The sequence below is a fragment of the Sylvia atricapilla genome, chromosome 2, assembly GCF_009819655.1.
Source record: "Sylvia atricapilla isolate bSylAtr1 chromosome 2, bSylAtr1.pri, whole genome shotgun sequence".
Classification (NCBI taxonomy): domain Eukaryota; kingdom Metazoa; phylum Chordata; class Aves; order Passeriformes; family Sylviidae; genus Sylvia; species Sylvia atricapilla.
The window spans coordinates 20,022,686-20,044,010 of record NC_089141.1 but is presented as its reverse complement, the minus strand read 5'-3'; the positions used below and the strand labels follow the sequence as shown (position 1 = coordinate 20,044,010).

The following is a 21,325-nucleotide window of genomic DNA, read 5'->3' as shown; positions in this document are numbered from 1 at the left end:
CGTTTCCAGGCCAGGGCGGTGTCCCGGCTGGAGCACGGCTCCCTCCGCACCGGGCAACCTTCGGGAGCGCACCGGGGCGGGGCCCTAGGCCACGCCCATGGCCACGCCCTTTCCCATGTGACCACGCCCCTCTTCTCCCGCCTGTTTCCGCCCTCGGGGGCGCGGGAGGGCAGAGCGGCGATTGGCTGCCCCGGCCCGTGTCCCGCCCCTGCCCCGCGCTGATTGGTGCGAGTGTCGGGCCGGCGGGACTGGCCGGTTAGACGGGCGGGCGCGGCCGTGCTGCCCGGCCATGGAGGCTGTGAGGTGCGCCGAGCACGGTGAGCGGCGGCCCCGGGATCGCCGTGAGGGGGGAGTGTGGGGGGCTCGGCCTGACCGGCTCTGCTCTTCTCCACTCCGCAGGGTCCCTCTGCTTCCTGAAAACGGGCGTCCGCGATGGCCCCAACAAAGGGAAGAGCTTCTACGTATGCGGGACGCAGGGCCCCGCTGCCTGCGACTTCGTCCTCCCAGCGCCGTAGGTGCAGGGCAGGGGCGGCAGGAGGGGGACGATGGGACAGGGGGCACACTTGGCTGTCCTGAGGGAAGTTCACTGCTGAGTCAGCAGTTGCAAGCTTGTTTTCGTGCGCAGCCTTTATTTTATCACAAGTGATTGTTTTGCGGTGGCATTTTCCTGGGCAGTTCGTCTTGTCTGTATTCTTCTGCTTCTCCTTTCCTCCTTTCAGGGTTCCTGCTTCTCACTGCTTGATCCATGAGGGTTGCGTGGTGGAGCTGCAAGTCCTGGTTCAGCAGCCCGACAGAGATGAATGCCAGTAAGTTCAATTTTTTTCAAAAAAACTGGATGCCTGCGTTTAAACGGGTAAAACCTTTGTTCCTTCTTCTTTATCCTATGTTCAGTACTTAAAATAACCTTCTCAAACTGATTCTGACTAATGGTCGTTTAGTGTTTACAGTCACACGTCAGAAAACTTGAATCCTGTGGCTAAGTTGTTTTTCTGTAATGAGGGTTTAACATCCACCTAAGCAGCACCTGTGTTCTATAGCGAAAAGAGGGCTCTTATTAGAGTATCTCATTTTTATGACATCTTTGAAGAGTTACTTTGTAGGATGCTGCCTCTTAAAGATCGTTATTCTTGGGATCAGGAGGATCTTAGCTCTCTCTATTATTTTTGAACAAGTGAGAGAGTTGAACTAACAGTCATTCAAAGTGGAAATAGGGATTTATGGTACATGTTGAAGCATTGGGAATTGTTTGATGGTGACTGACTTGCAGTTTCCTTCTAAAATTGAAGAGGGTCATCGAACCCTGAGGCCTTCACTTACCCTGTTTCCAAATGTTTGCCACTTTTATTAGCAGTTACATCCAGTAGTATAAACCTAGGTCATCAGATAAGGTTTGTTTTTAGCAGAATTGAACATGGCTCTGTGGTTGGGTTCATCCAAACTCAGTAACAAATTCACCAGTGTTAATTCTGATAAAGTACTTGCAGTAGTCCTGTATTCCAGCTGGTGGATGGGGTCCGCCGCTTGGGACCCGGAGAGCCACAACCACCCCCAAAAGATGTCTCGCTAAAAACAGCTTCTTGAGGGGTCAGGGCGCTCCTCAGCTGGCAGAGGGGCTTCTCAGCATCGGACAGAGCAGTGATTTTTCACCTCAGTGATTTCACCTCAGTGTTCTCAGCTCCTGCCTTTGTGAGTTTGCCTCTCTTTTAGCCGGCCCGTGATGAGAGAGAGAGAGGTTTCGTGTGGAATTTCTGCAGGTGGTACTTTATTGCAAAGGTACCAGTGAAAGGAGTCCAGGGACGAGGTACCCTCTGCCAACCAGAGGAAACCCAGGGGTTTTTATGGGACACCAGGGTGGGAGGAAAAGAGTACAAAACCAATCAATTGTAACAGATCTACATAAAATCCCGAGGGGGCTTGTGGGTCTCCGGACAGGTCGCCGTGACTACAAAGTTTGTCTTTTGTCTTAGGGGCTCTGGGTGAAGTTGCAAAATTCTTTCTTAACTCCTCATCTTGGCTCTCTCCAGGGCAGAGCAGCCGGGGCTCCGCCCACCCCCACAGTCCTGGTTGGCTGCTAGTTTAAAAAAGAAATTACATTCAAAGTATTCTTGTCCCTGAGTTGCTATAAAGATGAGGTGACTTGTGCAATGTAAGTAAATGTAGAACCGTCTCCTTGAAATCATAAGATGCTTCTAAGGCTCTAAATACAGACAGTATTTTTGCCTGAGCAGTTACTCTTCTATTGCTAAAATTAAAAAAAAACCACCTAGGAATCTTTATTCAGAGAACACTACTCCTGTAAAAAGCTCTGTTGCCAGTGTTCATGGCCATTTGTTATGCAAAGGTCTGAATGTAAAGTGCAGGTTAATAGAACTTGTCTGTGAAGATTTTTGGTGCAAAGTGCTTTTAAAAGAATGCTTGGAGCTTCTTTACTGGCTCCTGGGATTGAAATCTTGTTGTAATCCTTGGTAGGTTGTTTTACCGATGCGTTAAGGGTAAGCTGAAGGGGAAGAGATGGTGTGGAAGTGTCCCATGGCAGGTATGCATGTTTTGTTTGTATTACAGTGTTGCCTGATTCCAGCATGACTTCTCATTCCATGTACCATAATCACCTTTGAAACTACTTAGTGGGAGATTTTGTATTTTCCAGCTGAGAAGTGTATCAGGCATGCTGTCTTCTAGATGAGACTTCTCTTTCTCCTAAGCTGTGTGAAGTACTAGCTATTCTTCAGTCTTAGAAGAAACTTGGATTTAATTCCTGGCTGTCCTCCTTTCTAGAGATTTTGCTATTGGGACTTGATCCCAAAAGATAATGGGAATGGCAAAGAAAGTAGAAAACCAGCAGCTTTATTTTGGATTTCTTTTGAAATATTTATCCTAATCCTGTTAAAATGATAGGAAGGATGATCTTGATAGAGGATGAAGTCTTGCTTGAGGTGATCAGGTTGTCTGTGTTATTAACAGGCTTTAATAATTAGTACATTAGCATTTACTCCCATGTACATATTGCAGGATCCAAAAGCTACCCAAGTGTCAACACCCTTGGAATCCCAGCCCACAACAGTACCTTTCTTCAATCCCACTGGCCAAAGAAATCCATTCAAAGTGCTAGACAAGAATTGTGCACCATCATCCTGGAAACAAATGAAGCAAAGAAATGGAGAGGAAAGTAAAGCAAAAGGAGTTAAAGGAGAGAATCAGGGTGTGCTGGTGTCACATAAAGAGAATTCAACCTCTGATTCCTCCACAGAGATAGTACCTCTAGAAGAGCTTAAACATAAAAAGAAGCCATCCACAGGAAGTAAAAGTGACCCAGAACTTCAGGAGACTACAGTGTCTGAATCTAAACTTTGCCTTTCTGAGACCAGGAAAGGGAAAAATACACTTTCAGAGGAAGAGAAATATGGTGGCAGTGGCAGGGAATCCAAGAAGCCTTCTGATTGTGTGGACAAGGAGCCAGGCACAAGATCAAAACTCTCAACACTAAGTCTTGGAAAGCAAAGTACAAGTACCAAAACTCCAGGCGAGGAGCAGCTTGGAGAAAAAAGCTTCAAAAGCTGTAGGGACAAAGAAACAAGAGAAGAAGATTGCACTGGTCAGAAGAATGGTGAAAGGAAACCGGTGTCTCAGGAAGATGGCCCTTCCCCAGCAGGAGCACAGTTGGCATCGCAGCATGCTGCCCTGAGGGGAGGAGCAGAGGCAGAGCTGCCCAAGGCACCTCTCGGGCCAGGGCTGCCACAGCCTCCTGGTGAAGCCTCTGGCAGTGACAGCGATGAAGTACAATTTGTTTGTTCCTCATCAGGTAAAAGTAAACCTGAGAAATCTGTTGAGATTCCTTTACAAAAATCAGGAAAGAGTGTGCAGGGGACATCTTTGCCAGGAGCAGCAGCATCACGTCACATGGAAGGACCCCAGGACCCTAAAGTGCTTCATAACCATCTTGTAGTCCAGCTGAAACAGAAAAAGGTCATTTACTGCATCTATTATTTGGGGGGTTTATTGTTCTGTTTTCAAGGTGACTTCCCTGACTCAGAGACATAGTACAGACCAGGTGTATTAAGCAGATACAAACCAATTACCTCTAAGGTAATACAATATTCTGCCTGTGGGGATGCTCAGTTTTGACCCACCTGAGGTTGTCTTGTCTTTTACTCTGAAAGTAATTTGCATAAAATGGAATAATGCACAGCCAGTTTAACCTATGTGAATAACATGGCTGTTTCTGGTAGCCTCTCTTGGCCTTGTGCAGTGGGAGTCATCTAGCTCTGAAAACTCACACTAGGGTGAAATAAACTACCTGTTTGCCTTTTTTTTTTTTTTTTTCCAATAATTGCCAATCACTGTGTTTTACAGTTTTTATTATAAACCCCCGTTTGTCTAGAGTTCAGAATAGAACCTTGAAATAAAGTCAGAACTGCTGTTTCTGCAAGCACAGAAAGAAAGGTGCAAGTAGATTAAGTGTTGTGGATGTTTTGAGAGATATTGTGTGACTCACCTGACTGCCTGTTTCATAAAAAGGTGGAATCCCTGTGTCCTTCCATATTTTCTAAAGAACACTAATGATTATTTTCATTATAAATAAATGATAGTTTATTTTCTGCTAAAAGACTGTTTAACTGCACTGAATGGCACCTGAAAGCTTTTGGAGATCACAGAACAGTACCAAAATACAAATTAAAATGGGATAAGATTAGTTCTTTTTAGAATTCTGACCTGATTGTTCTGTGTTGGCAGAGAGCTTGGTAACCACACTCAAGTTTTGGTTTCTTTCTTTTTTTGCAGAGTATGCTGGCTACAGTGAATGTTCAGTTGCTGCCAGATAAAGGGGAACGGTTATTAAAGCAAGTGCAGGATTTGGAAGCTGCACTCAGTGCTCTTAACATTTCAACAACAGATACTAGTGAAAAAGGTAGGGCTATTTTTTTTTTTTTGCTCCAGAAGTTTACAAAACAGTCTTAAAATAGTTGTTAATATGGAGGAAATATAGCATAAACTTATATAGGGCCTGTGGTCTATAAAACGTTTGTATGTTGAGATTAACTGAAGATGGAAAGTGTTAATTGCAAAATATGTGTCTGGGAGCAGATGAATGGAACAGCTCAGATGTTTCCTCTGTAACATGGTGGCTTCTCATGTGAGTTTCCTCCCACCATTAGGAACCAGGTTTCCAGCTTTGACTAAATGATTGAGACAGGTATCTCTGTGAGAACGTGCCAGTGAAGTGTTAAATTCCTCTGTTGCATTATGGGACTGTGCTGTTCATGCTTGTTGTCACAATATTCATGTTGTCAGATTCAAAATTAGCTGCTTCCAATGTGCCATTCCTGAGAGAGGAAAGCTCATGAGCTCTTAGCCCATTTGTTCGTGGATGTTTTGATAGTTTTTGTGTTCAAGATGTTGACGAGAGAGGTCTTCAAAATTAATAAATCATCTGGGAACAGGGTGCAAAACTGACCTTGTCTGCACTACTCTGATCACAGCTGCAGAGTTCACTGTGTTGCTGTAAACCACATTCTGAGGCTGGAGCTGGACTCCTTGCCTGTCACAGCAGCAGGCCAAGAGCATGTGCTGGTACATGCAATGGCTCAGGTGATGTGGTAATTTGCTATTAAACTGGTGTCACCACTTCATAGTATTTTGCAAGTAGACTATTGGGCAAAATGAAGGCTCTTCTCTGGGCTGTAGAGCAAAGCTCTGAGGTTCACTGTGCAGCCTTTTCAGTCTGTGATTCCTTTCTCCTTAAGGGCAGGATAGCACGAGCAGCAGCTGCCGTGAAGAATCTTTGTCTAACCCAGCTGGCAGGCCAGGTGGTACAAAGTTGATAGCACCACTCCTGCTCCAGGATTCTACAGCAAAGGCCTCTGCAGGCTCACTCAGTCACCCCTCAGCTGCTGCTACTTGGGATTCCAGTGGCCAGAGTTTTGGAAGTAAGTATAGAAAGACTTTGCCATTACAGAGAACACTGTTGAGTACTAGTTTTGAAATAATCTTGCAACTTGTGGATACATGTGACAGTACTAAGCCTGTTTTGATACTGCATACTGTCCCTCAGGCATCTGTTGCCACTGAAGTCAATATCTGAGTTAGCGTTGTGAATATATCTCTGGTACTGTATCTTTGCAGTGAGCGCTGGTATGCAGAATCTGTATGGGGGAAAAATGACAGAAGATCGAATCAGGGCTGTACACAAGGCCACATTTGAGGCTATTAATCAACTTCACAAATCTCTAGAATCCTGTCCAACAGAGGAGACAGTTGCTGAAGATCCTTCTGGACTGAAGGTGGGTTGGCAAGGATGGAAGCTGTCATGCTGCTGAATGAATCACAACCTCTGAGTGGTGCCCTAGAGCATTCCTTCCTTCCCACTTTGACATACTTTGCATCTTGCTGGAAGGAGATACTCTAATTACATTCCATCTATGTTTGTATGTGACTGGCAGAACAAAGGTGTGAGGAACAGCCTGAGAACCTCATTGTTCATTCTTCCTGGTGAGCTATAAGAAATAATCTTTCAAAAAACTGTGCAGGGGATTGAGTTCATGCAATGTGATGGACTCCAGAGTAGTCAGTTCTGATCTGTTTGAGGTTACATGCAAGGTATTGAAATAAACGTACGTGCCTCTACAGGACGGTGTGTAGATGGATGTGTGTTGTGTCACTTGTCACACTGTCTTGGGACCTTTTCAGTGGTGGGGAAGGTCACTGAATGTCCTGTGATGGTAGTATGTAGTCCTTCCTGTTTTAAGAGTCTGTAGGGGTCTTAGTCTCAGTGAGAAAAGGGGAAGTGTTCTCAATCCCTTTCCTTGACAGTGGTAGCTGTTGTAAACAAGGTAATCTGGGGTGGATTTTCCAGCTAAACAAGCCATCCTTATCTGCTCTCTGAGGCACTAGGCTGGTTAGTGCAGGAAACATTAGGAAGACTCATCTATCGTACTGCTGACCTCCTGGCTTCAGAAATTGCTTACCTTGGGTATCCCAGCCCATATGGAGAAAGAACAAGTAGGTAAACTCCTTTTAGCAGGACTGTAGTAACACAGTTGTAAAGGCTAATTGGTACAGGAAGCAGAACTGTCTACACTTTGCCAGATGTTTGCTTCAAACCCTCTGTCTCACTCCCCCCTCAGGTGCCACTGCTGCAGCACCAGAAGCAGGCACTTGCATGGCTTCTCTGGAGAGAGAGTCAGAGGCCGTCTGGAGGAATTCTGGGTGAGCAACAGAAAGGAAAAGTGGATTTTGTGGGGCTGATCTGTGGCAGCAAAGTTTTGCATGTAACTTACTTAGAGGCTAATAACTGGTTGGTTGTAAGCATGGCAAAAGGGCTTGTTTTCTGTGCCCTATTACCAAGTACAAGTATTAACCAATGACTAAATCATACCCTGAAATTTTCACCTGAGTATTTTTGATTTTCTGGGTTCCCCAGGGCACTTTCTGTTGTAGTATTTCCCTCAGTGCAGATCCAAGGGGGCTCATTTCTGCAGGTGGTAACTTGAATGTGTTTTTTTGCAGCGGATGACATGGGCTTGGGGAAGACTTTAACAATGATTGCTCTCATTCTGGCTCAGAAGCAGCTGAAGACAGAGAAAAGAAAGGAGACGTTAGGAATATGGCTATCCAAAAATGGTATGGGGTTGATTCCGTCCTATAGCACATACATTATGGTGAAGGGCCATATGAAATGCTTAAAGCATTATAGGTTAAGGGTTTGTAGACCAACACAGTGTGCTCACTGTCCTTCTGCAGGAAGCTTTCATTTGGCTAAATTGTACTGTGCTTCCTTGTGTGGCCTTTCTTTTGATCAGGGTCATTTTTGTCTGCCCTTGGATATGTAGGATTTTCCAACTCATTATATTGTCTGGGGATTTCTTTTTTTATTGTTTTCCTTAAATAGTTAAAGCCAGCATATGCTGGGTTTGCAAAAGGTGTCATAGGTTTTTTTAAACATATGCATAGTTTTCGTAGGTACTTCAAATAGTTACTACTCACCTCTCTGTAACTGATCTTTTTTTCTTTCCAGCTGTCCCCCAAAGATTACTTTTATCTTGTCCACAGACACTGGGGATGTTAGTGCTTTTTTAAAGAGTATGGCATCTGTGTCCACAGTCTGTACTGTCTGTATCCTCATGGAAATTCTTCTCAACTGCGAATTTCCAAAATTTCTGTCTTTGTTCTAGTCTAATGTGAAGACATTGAAACCTGTCTGCAATATTTTCTTTTAGACTTCACTGTTGTCCCTTCCCATGGCACTTTAGTCATTTGTCCCGCATCCTTGATCCATCACTGGAAGAAAGAGATTGAGAGACGCGTGGCCTTTGGCAAACTGAGGGTCTATTTGTACCATGGGCCAAATCGAGATAAGCATGCAGAGGTGTAAGTGCTAAACCATAAATATGACCAAGAAAAGCAAAACAGTATGTAGCAAGAGATTGTGTTTATCCACACTGAAACTCAGTAGATGTAGAATGATGGGAGAACGTGAAGTATTGGAATGTGGAAGGTCCAGAAGGTCAGGCTGATATGTACTGTCAGTGTGTACTCATTAAAACACTTATGGCCTGTGCCCATGCTCAGTGATTCTGGTGGAGGCTGTTGCTGCTTCCGATAGCAAAAAATAAAAAGGTGTATATTCTCTAAAATACTTCTTGCTTGCAAAGATTGTGAGTGGCAGTTTCTTCCATGTTTGTGCTTTGTAGTTGTATTTTTTTATCAGCTGTATGTGTAAATCAGTGTGTTTTCTAGCCCTCTTCAGGCCATGCTGAGCAGTATTCCTGGGTACCAGGCTCATGCCATGTGGTGTGCATTCTGGTCAATGGCTTTTACTGTCATCTTGAGCTTGATGTGTCTACTTTCAGTATCAATGAAATGAGGACGATGTGTCTTTCCTATTCAGTTGCAACGAAGCTCAATTTTCTGTAAAACTCAGCATTTCAGCTCTTTTACCTCTGTGTTGTTCTTAAATGCATTCTTCAGCATGTATTAAGTCTCTCTTGCAAAATGAATTCCTTATTTTTCTTGCTCCTGATTACTACTTTCCCTTCATTCAGGCTTTCTGGATATGATGTTGTTGTCACAACCTACAGCCTTCTCTCCAATGAGGTTCCCACAAGCAAAGAGGAGGGGGAAGTCCCTGCTCAGGACCATGATGTGCAGGTGAGAAGCCATAATGTCGATAGGTAGTTGCCTTAAGGTTTTCTTCTGGAGTGTTGCAAACCCTTGTTGTTTCAAGTAGCACCTTATATGTGCCACTGCCAGTGAGCAGAAGCCTTTTTATTTTTTTTTCATTATTTTTTCATAATATATATATTATATATGTATCACAATATATCTGTTCTGTAGAATTATAGAATCTGCTATATTGAATACAGCTGAAATGTCTTAAGTAATTTTAAGAATGCAGTGGTGAATCTCATTCTCGTTTTGAGGAGAAGGAGCAGTAGAATCTCCTGTTTGATGTCCTTTGTCACTTGAGTCACTAATGTCACTCCAAACTACCAGAAACCTGTCATGCTCAGGCTCTGAGTCAGTCTGAGCTGAGACTGAGGCAGCTTCCATGCTGCCTTAAAGAAACAGCAGTGTGCTGGCTGGGCTGTGAAAACAATGATGTGATTACTAGGTGCTGACTGAAATGACTGCACAATGTAGAAGACATCCCTTGCTGTCTCCTACCTCTGTGGACAGCTCTAGATGTAGTTCTTGAAGAAAACAGGCCTTGGAATTTCCTGAAACTTATAGATGGCATCTATAAAATTTTGAGAGATCAGAATAATTATATGTGGCCCTTTATCTCAGCATAGCAAAACTTCACTGATATGAAACATCTTGAGGCAAGAACATTGCACAATAAAATGTTAAAAGCAAGAAAACAAGCAAAATAGTAGAAACTGTTATTGATTTCAGGCAAATGAGTTAGTTTTCAACTTATGAACTTTAAAGGTGGAAGCTTTAAAGAGATGATTTTTGGAGACCATTTCTTACATGACAGTAAGCACAAACTGCTGCTGACTAACATCAGGAAAAGACTTCTTGCTGGGAAAATGAGTTTGCTTGTGGCTCCTTGAAATACCTAGGTTTTGCTTCAGATTATAGTCTGCTTTTTCTTTCAGAGTCGATCATCTCCTCTGCTCAGAGTAGCTTGGGCTCGAATTATATTGGATGAAGCTCACAATATTAAAAACCCACGGGTTCAAACCTCTATAGCTGTGTGCAAATTGAGAGCCAGTGCCAGATGGGCTGTCACTGGGACGCCGATACAGAACAACTTGCAGGACATGTACTCTCTCCTGAGGTGAGCTGGCTGCACATGACCACATGGACAGGGTTTCAGTCCCAGTAATTCTTCTCTGACAAAGTGCTGAAGTTGTTTCTAAGTTTGAGATGTCTCTAAGTTATGTGGAGTAGTAGGCTTAGTTATATTAATACTTAGCACTGGATTGCAATGTGGTTGAGGCATTACACAAGGCTGACCATGTGTCTGCTGTTGCATGTAGCTTTTCTGCCTCCATGGACAACAAAGGGTAAATCACCTTTGTCTTCAGGGTGACTATGCAAAGAAACAGTATTAATGAACAGAGGTTTTATGAGTTAATCCCTGTTGTTACCAAGGCAGCCTGGAAGATCCTTCTTGGAGTGTTGTGCTACAAGGACACTGAAGTGAAAACTTTGGATTCTCTAAACAGTGATGAACAAATGTTCCTCACAGCTGAGGGGGCAAAGGTTACAAATGTTGTTCTAGAACCAGACAGAACTTGCATTTGAAATTAGTTTTGGATAATTGAAATTATTTGTCAAGTAAGAAGTTTGCTATTTTGAAATAACAGATTAATATGTTTTTTGGCAAGTGCCTCTGCATCTTTGATGTCCTTTGTTTGCTGATGATGCTTGAAACATAGTGGGCTGAGAGGAAGTGATGAGTACAGAATCAGAAACAGGTGCTTACACTATTAGTGGTGGTAGGACATCTAAGCAAACAAGTTATTACCACCATTGCACTGGAAATGTTTTACTGCTCTTGGCTATGCAGTTATGGCATTTGGAAATGGTTTGTTTTGGTAGCAAGGAATAGCAAGGAATTTGGTTCTGGTCACTGCAGAATAAGTGAAGAACTCTTCTTTCCTTGGTATGAAGTCTCCTTCCTTCCTGTCACAGGTTTCTGCGTTGCTCTCCTTTTGATGAATACAAAGTGTGGAAGTACCAGGTAGATAACAGCACAAGGAAGGGACAGGAGAGGCTAAGCCTCTTAACAAGGAGCCTCTTACTGCAGAGAACTAAGGACCAGCTGGATTCAGCTGGCAAGCCCCTGGTAAGAACTTCACCCTCCAAAACTGTACCATAATTCCCTTGTTTTCCTTGCAGCAGGCAATTAGTTATTAACATGCATAAATTTGTTAATGAGTGGGGGTTTTCTATCCGCTGCAGTCTCTAGAGCGAGAGAAGCAAATGCCTGTGGGATGCTTTGGTTACTTACTCAGAAAGCAGAATTAAAGAGAATAATGAAACCTTTCAGTTATAAATCACATGCAGACAAAAATATGCCAAGTGATTGCACGTAGATGGCTACTTAGTGGAAAGTTAGTCTAGATCACTGAACTAGCCTAGATCTCTGAGAACCCAAGCTACTACATGTCAGGTGGACCTGATGTGTGCTGGAGCACTGGCTTTCTGCATTGCTTTTTACAAACAGTCTGTTGAATGGAGTAGTAGGTCATAGGTGTGTCTTAAGCCTTTAAAAGGTATAGTTTTGGTGTACTGTCTGATTTTGAATGGGGAAATAAGCTACACAACACAACACGAAAATTAATCCCTCTGTGGTAGTTGTCGAGCAGTTCATACACAGTAGCTCATGCCTCTTGTTTTTAGATGAGCTGGAATAAAGATTTTACTGCGAGTGTTAACCAGGCTCCTTGAAGTTCTGGGAGTGTCTGTGTTGTGTCATAACTGTGTTAATACACATGGCTTCACTGAACAAACAGTTATATTCTGAGACTTAGAGTACTGTGTTAAATCTTGGATTGCTGGTGTTTGTGATGCTCTGTGAGACTTTTGCACTACATACATCTGATCCTGTGAATTTTCATTTCAGGTATCTCTGCCCCAGCGCAGCACGCAGTTGCATCAGTTAAAACTTACAGCAGAGGAACAATCTGTGTACAATGTGCTCTTTGCAAGATCCAGGTACGAATGTGGGTAGAGATACGGTATTTTGTGAGTTTGTTTCTTGTTGATATAGAAATCAGAAGAGAAATTCACTTCAGATGAGGAGAGCTTTTGGACAAACTTCTGGTAATTTTTTCCCCTTCTGATTTATCTGTCTAGTGTGTTTGAAAATACTTTGCTTGTTCGGGTAGTAGGCAAAACTGATCAATTTCTTCCATATAGTCATACCTCATATGAGCTTTGTATTCTAGCCTTACACTTAATCTCACTGATTTCAAGACTCCAAAGACTTGGAATTGCAACAAGTAGCTCTTAAATGATGATGTGTGAGCACCTGTAAAGAAAATTATCATGTTTGCTCTGTGATTCTTGTACCATTAGAAATTATGCTGGCCTCTCTAGATAGCTGTAATGCAAGTCAGCAGCATTGTGTTCTCTTAGGCTCTTTCAGCAGTCTCACTGTAAAGAGTTTTCCTTCCTTTTAAATATACATTTAAAGGTATTCCCATGCTCAAAAAGCAGATTTGCTTTCTCTTGTGATTCCCAAAATGCATCTTTGGTTTTGATCATACTCAAGTTAAACAAATCTGGGGTTTTTTTTGTGATAGTTTTGTGACTGAATGATTAATGAAACCTTCCTTACCTTAATCCATCATCAGCTTGCTACGCTCAGGTCCCTCTTGCCTTTTTTCTTGCTCTGAATCCCAGTGTGTTTGTCTTGTTTTTACAGGTCAACACTACAATCCTACCTAAAGAGACAAGAGCAGAAAAACGAAGGTAGAGAGTATGATGGTGGAAACCCCTTTGAGAAAGGTTTGAGCATGCCCTCCCCTGAAAACACTTGCAGAAATGGCTCTTAAGTGCACAGTTCAGAAGGGGGAAGAGACCTGGGGTCAGGACTTAGAAATTCTTCAGAAAATGCTCCCCTCATGTTAAAAAGACTTATACCTTAGTATTTCAAAAGTTTGTTCTCATTGTTGTGGCTCTGGGAAAATCTCTTAACCCTTCTTGTTTCTAAAATTTCCTTTGAAATAAAGGTCTAGTTGCTCAGATAATATATGTCATCATTAGTGTATGGTATATCATACTCTGATTTATGTTATTACCTTATTTTTCTTTTTTAATTAAAGTGGGGGTTGATGAGTTCCTGTGTTTAATCAGGCATTTGCTTGCCTGCTCATTCTTGACTCCTCTTCATGAACCTCTTCCTGGGAATGGATGGGCAGTGCTTGGAAATGCCTCCAAGAGCTCTTGATGTTTTGTCTTCCTTCCTTGACAGTTGCACAAGAGTTTGGAGTCAGTCAGAAGGAAATTCTAGCAGGCTCACAAAGTGCCTCCCAGGTCTCAAGCACTGCCCATGTCTTGTCTATGCTCTTGAGGCTCCGTCAGTGCTGCTGCCATCTCTCCTTACTGAAAGTGGTAATTGCACTGTAGTGGTGTGGGGGGTTTTGTGGGGCTTTTAAAAGTGTTTATGCAAGTTAACAGACTTGGTAACACCTTTGTTTCTCTTAGCTATGAGAGTACAAACAGAGTCAATTTTTGGACTGTGTTTTAAAGCCCAAGATGTTTTATATGGGCTTACCTTCTACTGAAGAGTTCCCCAGCATGGCTTACATGGGCAACTGTATCTTTGGAAATACCTTTATTCAGATAAAAAGGGAAAAAGAATTTTAAAGGTAAAGAAGTCTTAATCTTTACCTAGTCTTGAAAAGTGCACAAGTGTAGCCTGTTTCAAGGGCTTGTGTGTTGTAGAGTTCTGTCAGTGCTTTGAGGTTGCCTTGCATGAAGCAGATTAATCATTCAGGGGTTCTTGGCTCTGAACTATATATATATATATGGTAGCTGTAGAGAAAGTTCAGCTATTAGGGGAACAGGCAGGAATTTATGTTCTAACATCTGTATTCCTGCAGTTGTTAAATGCTGTGGGGGGGTGGTCTGAGGAGACTAGACCACAGGAAATGGCTAAGCTCACATACTTTCCATACACTGCCCCTTTTGGGATAGAGTAAAGGTCCAAGGGGACTGTTTGATCCAGAAGTGTTTCTTAATTGTTATGTCTTCATATTGCATAGCATCCTTCAAACCCAGTGTCCTCAGCAGGTACTCTTCTGGCTGGATAAGTACTGAATTTGATCTCAGGCTTGACTGTGATTATTGTTTTGCTTTCTTCCCACAGGCTCTGGATCCAGCTAACTTGAACAGTGAAGGCCTTTCACTCTCCATTGAGGAACAGCTTGGTGCTTTGACACTGTCTGAGCTCCAGACTCCTGACGCCAAATCAACAGTCTACCTCAATGGCACAGCCTTTCAAACAGATATCTTTGACATCACCAGGGAAAGCACCAAGGTATTATGGTTGTGGCATTCTTACCTTCCTTGAGAAGCTTGGATTTCAGCACTTTGCCTCTTACATGACTCATGACCTTGGTAATTGCTGGCTAAGTTGCCAATTGAGATGAAATCAGATGAGTATGTTAGATGATAGCCTGCTGAACCCCTTCTGGGAAGGCCCCAACTTCTCACATGTTCGAGGGTACTTCTAGTAAAGCTGTGAGAATGTGACTGCTGAAAGACTAAGTGAAAATCTTAAGCAGTGGAGTCCCAGAAGCTCAGAAGAACTTGCATATGAGACCGTGGAGCTAGAAAAAAGGGATGGTAATAAGAGGAGAGGTAATCATTTCTCACAGGAGAGTTGGACTCTGTAAGACAGGCTTGTATGATCTGATTTCCTGACCCTGTTTTCTGTGGTGGGAGTGTTCTTACCAAATCACTATTAAAATCTCTTCAAATTCTAAGCACAGAAGAAATCCCAGTTGAAAAGCTATTCTGATCACTTTCTACTTTTAATAAAGAATAACCAAGCACGAGCTGGATTATGAGAGCAAGCAGACTAATGTTCTGGATTTTTTTTCCTGCAGATAGCTCAACTCTTGGCTGAATTGAAAACTATTCAGAGTCACTCAGAGCCTCAGAAAAGGTTAGCAAGCGTGTTCTTTTCTTTAGTCATAGTGATTGAGAGAAGCACACTGTTTCTGGACAACAGCAGAAATAGCTTAAAATAATTGAATATAAAACTCATGGTATGGTAAAATGTGACAGTACTGCAGTAGTTGAATGCAAGTGTTGAGGAAAAAAAAAGTCTAAGACAAAAGGGAGTTTAAGATACAGGTAAGTGTAAACATAAAGGGAACGTTAGAGAAATCTCTGGCCTTGAGGCCCAGGAAGACTATTCTCCAGAAATAGTCTTGGGAATAATTTGGTTGTGATGAGAAGTATTTGTCCACCCCACAACCCAGAAAAAGTGGAAGACTAAAGTAGAGATTAAAACTGAACCTGTTAGAGATAAAGGAAGGCCTTGATCAGAACTCTTAATAGAAAGCTTTTTTCCAGTCTTTTCCAAAAAGCATTCTCATCATAAGAATGGGAGCACCAACATTGCTTTTGTTTCCTTTCAAGAAACTGTTTTGTCCAAGAAATTGGGGAGTAAGAGGCTATAGTGAATCTAAATTTTGTGTTCTACTGTGTTTTGCAGAAAAAGCTGTGTTGTAACTCAGGTTTGTGGTTGGGAGGTGGAAATGTAAAATCCAAAAATAGAGGTAAAAATTATAGACTTAATTTATGTGAAGTTTACTGGGTATTAACTTTCCACAGCACGTCCTACCACTACACCTCTATTTCTGAAATGGGAAGGGGCTGGGCTCCAGTTTGCAGTGGGGAAGGTGCCTGAATTGTTGCAGCCTCTTGGGTGAGACACTGCTCTGACCAAACTGTTCCAGTAGAGAGAGAGCTGGCTGTGAACTCCCTGTTCTCTCTGCAGCGTGGTTGTTTCTCAGTGGACGAGCATGCTCAAAGTTGTGGCTGTGCACCTGCAGCGCCTGGGGCTGAAGTACGCCACAGTGGATGGCTCTGTCAATCCCAAACAGAGGATGGATGTGGTGGAAGAGTTCAATAACAATCCCAAAGGGCCCCAGGTATGCATTCAGGGCAGGGAAACAGTTCCTAGCACTGCTATGAGCAGCTGTGATGTCTGACTGTGACTGTAAACAGGTTTCTTAATGTTCTTTTGGCCTTTGAAGGTTGTGTTGATCTCGTTGCTGGCTGGAGGTGTTGGCCTGAACCTGACTGGAGGAAACCATCTCTTTCTCCTTGACATGCACTGGTAAAGGGAAATAACAAATTCCATCTTGGAGAGGACATGTAGGGCATGCTGCTTGCTTTCTCACTGCATGTATTGTAATGTCTGAGGCAACTGAGTCTGGAGGTAGGTGTTTAGCTTATAGTAGGGGTGAGTGGTTAGCTGTGGAAAAGTGGGTTTTCTACAGCCTTCATCCAAGATAGTGATTTGTCAATCCAGTGCTCACTGCCCTGAAATACAGTTCTGTAGGTACAAGAAAAAATAGAGGATTATAACAGCAATCCAAAGAAGTAGGCATGCAGCTCTGTATCACAAAAGGCTACCAGTAACTCAGCAGTCCCTGGCTTAATTTCTTTCACTAATGGAAATGGTGCAGTAATGCCTACAGGCAGTTTGGCTTGAAACAAATCAATGGTGTTGAGCACAGTCAGTAACTGGGCACAACTAGAGTACCTTTGGGTTTGACATATGAAAAGAGTGTGTGCAAGCTCTGATACTTGTGTTGTCTCATCAAAGTCAGAATTGCAGGTTTTTTAAAAAACTAATGTGCCTCATACAAAACCAGCTGCTGAGTAGTAGCATTAAGGAGATGCTTCTACAATATGGAAGTTACACAATTTTTTACAATTCCCTGTGATTTTGTCAGGTGGACCCATCTCTTACGTAAATATTTGAGTGTTGGCCTCTTTCACTGGGGTTTGCCTTTTTGTCTCACTCCTCACCACCTACTCAGCTTTTTCTGAGTAGCAACTGTTGGCCAGGCTTGGGGCTGCATGGACCAGTGGTCTCAGTCATGCAGTTAGCCTTGTGTGGAACTCTGGGCAAAGGGAAATACAGTCAGGGTGAAGGCTGGCCATCAAGCTGGTAAACCTAAGGGAGCCTGGGAGCAGTTTTAGTTCTGCAGAGGAAGAAATCAAGATTTCCTGAAGGCAGGAAAATGAGGCTTTTTTAAATTTATTTCTTTTAATTACCTTGTAGGAATCCTGCTCTGGAGGACCAGGCATGTGACCGCATTTACCGTGTGGGGCAGCAGAAGGATGTTGTGATACACAGGTCAGCATTTCACTTAGCAAAATGAGGAGCTGCTGCTTACATACTGTCTGCCTTTAGTCAGTGAGATGAGTCCTTGGCTTCTCTACTTAGAGCAGGACACAAGGTCTGACAGTAGCATTGAGGTTTGGGCACTGAGATAAAAATGCTTTCATGTGTTCTGTGTGGCACTTGCATGCATGTTGCTGTCATGACAGCTAGCAGGGCTTTCTTATTTTTCAGCTTGTGGATTATTTGGAATGGTCCTGAGAACAGTTTGGGTGCCAAACCTTTTTTTTTTTTTTTAATTAAGTGGGGATTTTTTCACTGTGATTCCTAAGCCTGAACCTTTCTAGTATCACTAATAATAAACACATAAAGCACTTCCAATAAGTGGCAAAGTTGACTTTTAGAAAAAGCATCTGTAACTAAGTACTGAAAGATTAACTTAGTTATTACAAATGCAGAGTACATTCAAAGACTAGAATCTAAAATGTTATCTTGGGTACAATGTTTTTTTTGTGTAATATGTGCCATCAGTTATCAAGCAATAGTTAGAGAATTTCATCACAGAATTCCTGTTACTTCAGATGACTGAAATTGAGACCTGAAGTGCATCAGACTTACATTTGAAAAGTTATCATGGTTGGATATGAGGACAGCTGGTTTCTGTTCAGAGATTGTCTCATTTTGAGACAAATTAGGAGGAAAAGCACTTTGTCAGTCACATAATTGACTAATTATTAATTTCTAAGTAAGATGAATCTTTTGAAATTTACTGGGGAAGTATTTATATAACACTGATGCTTTTTCGTAGCACTTGAGATGGTGTGGTGTGGCTTTTTGTCTTTTTTTAAAAATCTTTTTTTTAGGTTTGTCTGTGAAGGAACAGTAGAAGAAAAGATCCTGCAACTCCAGAAGAGGAAGAAAGGTCTTGCCCAGCAGGTTCTGTCAGGCAAAGGAGAAACCTTCACTAAGCTGACTCTGGCTGAGCTAAAAATTCTCTTTGGTGTCTAATTGTCATTTGCAATATCCTACAGAAAGTAATTGATACCTATGAGTAACTATGCAGATTTCAACATAAGGCTTCTGTTTGGAGATGGTCATTTATTTTGAATAAACAACTACATTTTTGTAACTGTTTTGGAACATTATCAATTCCAATAACTAGTTTCAGTATTGATCATGTATCCAAAGGTTAATAAAATTTTAAGTTAAACTATTGTTTTGAAACAGAAATGGTTCTTGGTTTTCTATTAATGCATTCTAGTTAGAAAAGTTTCCTTTTCCAGCACAGGAGCTGCACAGGCATAAGTGAAACAGGAACAGGGGAGACAAACATGAGGTAGGGAAGTTCAGCTGTTGAATGGTCAGGTTGTGTGGGCATGAAGAAAGGCAAGAAAAAATGAGCACTATTCCATAAGAAGACTATAAATTTTAGAATTTTAAGTATCAAAATTAAGGAAGGACTTAGAAGAATACTTCACTTTCTCTTTTGTTCTTGACGATCTGTTCTACCCTGTTCAAAATACTTACTGAAGCAGGGACCTAGATTCGTTATGTTTCTATGAAACAGAACCTGAGTTCCTAATTTTTGTGGGGATTTTTTTTCTGAGTATTAGTTTTGAGGAAATTCTGAAGTTAAAGGTGTAGCACCTACCTTTAGCTGCTCTCTCATGAACCGGCAAATTTCTGCTGCGAAGTGATCTGAATGTGTGGTTTTGGTACTCAAATTATTTTAAAGGAACAGTAAGTGACTTTGGTTTGCACAGTTCTCTACAGAACTGAGCAAAACTGTAGCTCTAATGTTAGTCCGGATCTCTGGACTGCTGTAATGTAAGCATCTCTTAGTAAGCCAAAAATCTTCTGTCTCTTATGAGGGCTGAGAGCTGCCTTCACCTGTGGTCACTGGGCGCACGACAGAACAGTGGTTCCTGCTGCCGCGTGCTGTTTCAGGGTGGTGTGTCGGGGGCGTTTAGACAGTGCCTGGAGGCTGTAAGGGGCAGCTGGGTCCCGTGCTGCCCTGGCACGGCTCGGCCGCCGCCCGCTCCGCTCGGGTGCCTTAAACAAGGCACATTCACTCCGTGCGTGCCCGGGGCAGCGCCGGGACTGGGGCGGACCGAGTGCGGCGGGCCGGAAGGTTCACTCAGTGGTCAGGATGGCCGAGCGGTCTAAGGCGCTGCGTTCAGGTCGCAGTCTCCCCTGGAGGCGTGGGTTCGAATCCCACTCCTGACAGACTTTTTTTTTTGTCCTTTTCCGCGTGAGTCCCTTGCGGTGTTGTGTCGATGCGTGGTCCCGCCAAACGCGGGTGGGCGAGCAGGGGCAGGAAGCACGCCAGGGCCATGCGTGGTGCTCACTCACTTGCGCTTCTGTTCCGTGCGGGCAATACCGTGGTGAATGGGCTCGGCGGGCGCCGCACGGCTTATGGTGAGCCCCGCCCTGGCTGCAATCCCACATGTGCAATGCCGGCACACCAGCCAACAAGGCGGCCGGTTAGCTCAGTTGGTTAGAGCGTGGTGCTAATAACGCCAAGGTCGCGGGTTCGATCCCCGTACGGGCCATTTCATTTTGGGCCTCCCCCCAGCCCCAGACCCGTTTTCAGCAGAAGAGGGGAGAGAACCCAAGCCACCCTTTTGGAGGCACCCGCACCTTTCCGAGATCGGCTCCAGAGCCGGGTAAAAGCCACCTTCGCCGCTGGGGTTCCGGTTTGATGAGCCGGGGCTGTTTCTTGGGAGGACGGTGTCCAGCCGGACGTGAGGAAGCGAAGGGCTGAAGGAAAGGCGTCGCCCAGGGCTGACCTGTCACGGGCGGCAGCCGTAGGAGTGCAGAGCCAATTTCCTGGAGGAAATGACACGGGCCGAGAGCCGAATCCGCGCTAGAGGACGCTCCCGGAGGGCGCGGCAGCAGGGCAGAGAGACCTCTCAGTCTTGGGGAAATGATGAAAACAAAACGATTGGCGCCCTACCCAGCTTATCCCGCTAGCCAGACAGATACGAACCACTCGGGCCGCACTGGACTGCTGCTGAGGGTACGGAAAGAGCGCGAAGAAGCCCGGCCCACGGACAGCGGCGGCTACCCCAAGATTAACATGCGAGTACACCGGGCATACCCCTAGGCACCGCTGGGATTCGAACCCAGGATCTCCTGTTTACTAGACAGGCGCTTTAACCAGCTAAGCCACGGCGCCGGCCAGGCCGCAGGCAGCTCCGCCTCGCCCTGCCCAAAAGGGCGGGGGACTCCCGGGATTATCCCCTCCCTGTTGGAATCTCCGCTTCGACATGAGGCTCTCGGGCAGAGACTTCGAATTCCCTCGTTTTCTTTATTTCTTACTGGTGAAATTTTTTATCATGTCCAGAAAAAGAAAACCCAAACCAAAAAATAATAGGCAAACAGAGAGCGGATTTGGGACCGGAGAGAAAAGGAATATTCAGAAGCAAGAAAATAAACCCTCCGTAGTCGGCAGGATTCGAACCTGCGCGGGATGACCCCAATGGATTTCTAGTCCATCGCCTTAACCACTCGGCCACGACTACCAGATAAGATTGTGAATTGGGTTCCCACAATTCCCCGGCCACACGGCGGCTCTGCTCCCTCACCTTTTCCAGTGCTTTCCTCTGGCGCGTTCCCGGCTCCGTGCCGGGATTCCAAGGGGACGCCGGGATTTGCGCGGGGATCGCGGAGCGGCCGCCCGGGTCCCCTAGCGGGGGCGGGCCGGGATAACTCATAGGCTGTCCACCGGGCCCCGGGGGGTGCGCGCGGCGGCCGGTTAGCTCAGTTGGTTAGAGCGTGGTGCTAATAACGCCAAGGTCGCGGGTTCGATCCCCGTACGGGCCAGCAAGCTTTTTGAGTGGTGAAGGTTTTGTTTTTTGGGTTTCTTTTTGTGGTTGGTTGATTTTTCTCTCTCTTTTTTTTTTTTTTTTTTTTTTTTTTTTTTAAATTTTCTTGCCGTTTCAGCGTTCTCGGTTTCAAACCACTCCTGCCCAGGGACGGGTCCCGGGCGTACCCACCCTGCAG

The 21,325-nt window shown here is 44.1% G+C and overlaps 1 protein-coding gene, 1 long non-coding RNA gene and 5 other non-coding genes across 7 annotated transcripts; 4 read left to right on the top strand and 3 right to left on the bottom strand.

Annotated features, from left to right (window-relative positions):
- The first annotated feature begins 268 nt into the window (after positions 1 to 268).
- TTF2 (transcription termination factor 2) lies at positions 269 to 18,524 on the top strand. The gene is made up of 23 exons (XM_066340927.1): positions 269 to 317; positions 400 to 511; positions 720 to 806; positions 2,470 to 2,536; positions 3,010 to 3,963; positions 4,780 to 4,906; positions 5,742 to 5,924; positions 6,121 to 6,278; positions 7,122 to 7,203; positions 7,504 to 7,617; positions 8,214 to 8,364; positions 9,039 to 9,144; positions 10,098 to 10,279; positions 11,140 to 11,293; positions 12,074 to 12,165; positions 12,878 to 12,960; positions 13,427 to 13,566; positions 14,324 to 14,494; positions 15,066 to 15,124; positions 15,965 to 16,118; positions 16,224 to 16,306; positions 17,261 to 17,335; positions 18,184 to 18,524. The coding sequence occupies exons 1-23, from the start codon at positions 290 to 292 to the stop codon at positions 18,326 to 18,328; spliced, it is 3,507 nt and encodes a 1,168-aa protein (XP_066197024.1). The 5' UTR covers positions 269 to 289; the 3' UTR covers positions 18,329 to 18,524.
- LOC136375412 (uncharacterized) lies at positions 2,943 to 12,881 on the bottom strand. Its single transcript, XR_010746073.1, has 3 exons — positions 12,791 to 12,881; positions 7,387 to 7,565; positions 2,943 to 3,948 (listed from the first exon to the last, which is right to left on the bottom strand). It is a non-coding gene; the product is annotated as an uncharacterized lncRNA (long non-coding RNA).
- A 939-nt stretch (positions 18,525 to 19,463) lies between the features above and the next one.
- On the top strand, positions 19,464 to 19,546 carry TRNAL-CAG (transfer RNA leucine (anticodon CAG)). The gene has a single exon. It is a non-coding gene; the product is annotated as a tRNA-Leu (tRNA).
- A 252-nt stretch (positions 19,547 to 19,798) lies between these two features.
- TRNAI-AAU (transfer RNA isoleucine (anticodon AAU)) lies at positions 19,799 to 19,872 on the top strand. Its single transcript has one exon. It is a non-coding gene; the product is annotated as a tRNA-Ile (tRNA).
- Positions 19,873 to 20,424: 552 nt separating this feature from the next.
- Positions 20,425 to 20,498, bottom strand: TRNAT-AGU (transfer RNA threonine (anticodon AGU)). The gene has a single exon. It is a non-coding gene; the product is annotated as a tRNA-Thr (tRNA).
- Positions 20,499 to 20,762: 264 nt separating this feature from the next.
- On the bottom strand, positions 20,763 to 20,844 carry TRNAS-AGA (transfer RNA serine (anticodon AGA)). The gene has a single exon. It is a non-coding gene; the product is annotated as a tRNA-Ser (tRNA).
- Positions 20,845 to 21,071: 227 nt separating this feature from the next.
- On the top strand, positions 21,072 to 21,145 carry TRNAI-AAU (transfer RNA isoleucine (anticodon AAU)). Its single transcript has one exon. It is a non-coding gene; the product is annotated as a tRNA-Ile (tRNA).
- Positions 21,146 to 21,325: the final 180 nt, after the last annotated feature.

Excerpts from the sequence above, each read along its gene's own strand:
- TTF2 (XM_066340927.1), top strand. The coding sequence starts at position 290 with ATGGAGGCTGTGAGGTGCGCCGAGCACG. Across the intron at positions 9,145-10,097 it reads CTCAGGACCATGATGTGCAG|AGTCGATCATCTCCTCTGCT; the intron begins GTGAGAAGCCAT and ends TTTTTCTTTCAG. Across the intron at positions 10,280-11,139 it reads GACATGTACTCTCTCCTGAG|GTTTCTGCGTTGCTCTCCTT; the intron begins GTGAGCTGGCTG and ends TTCCTGTCACAG.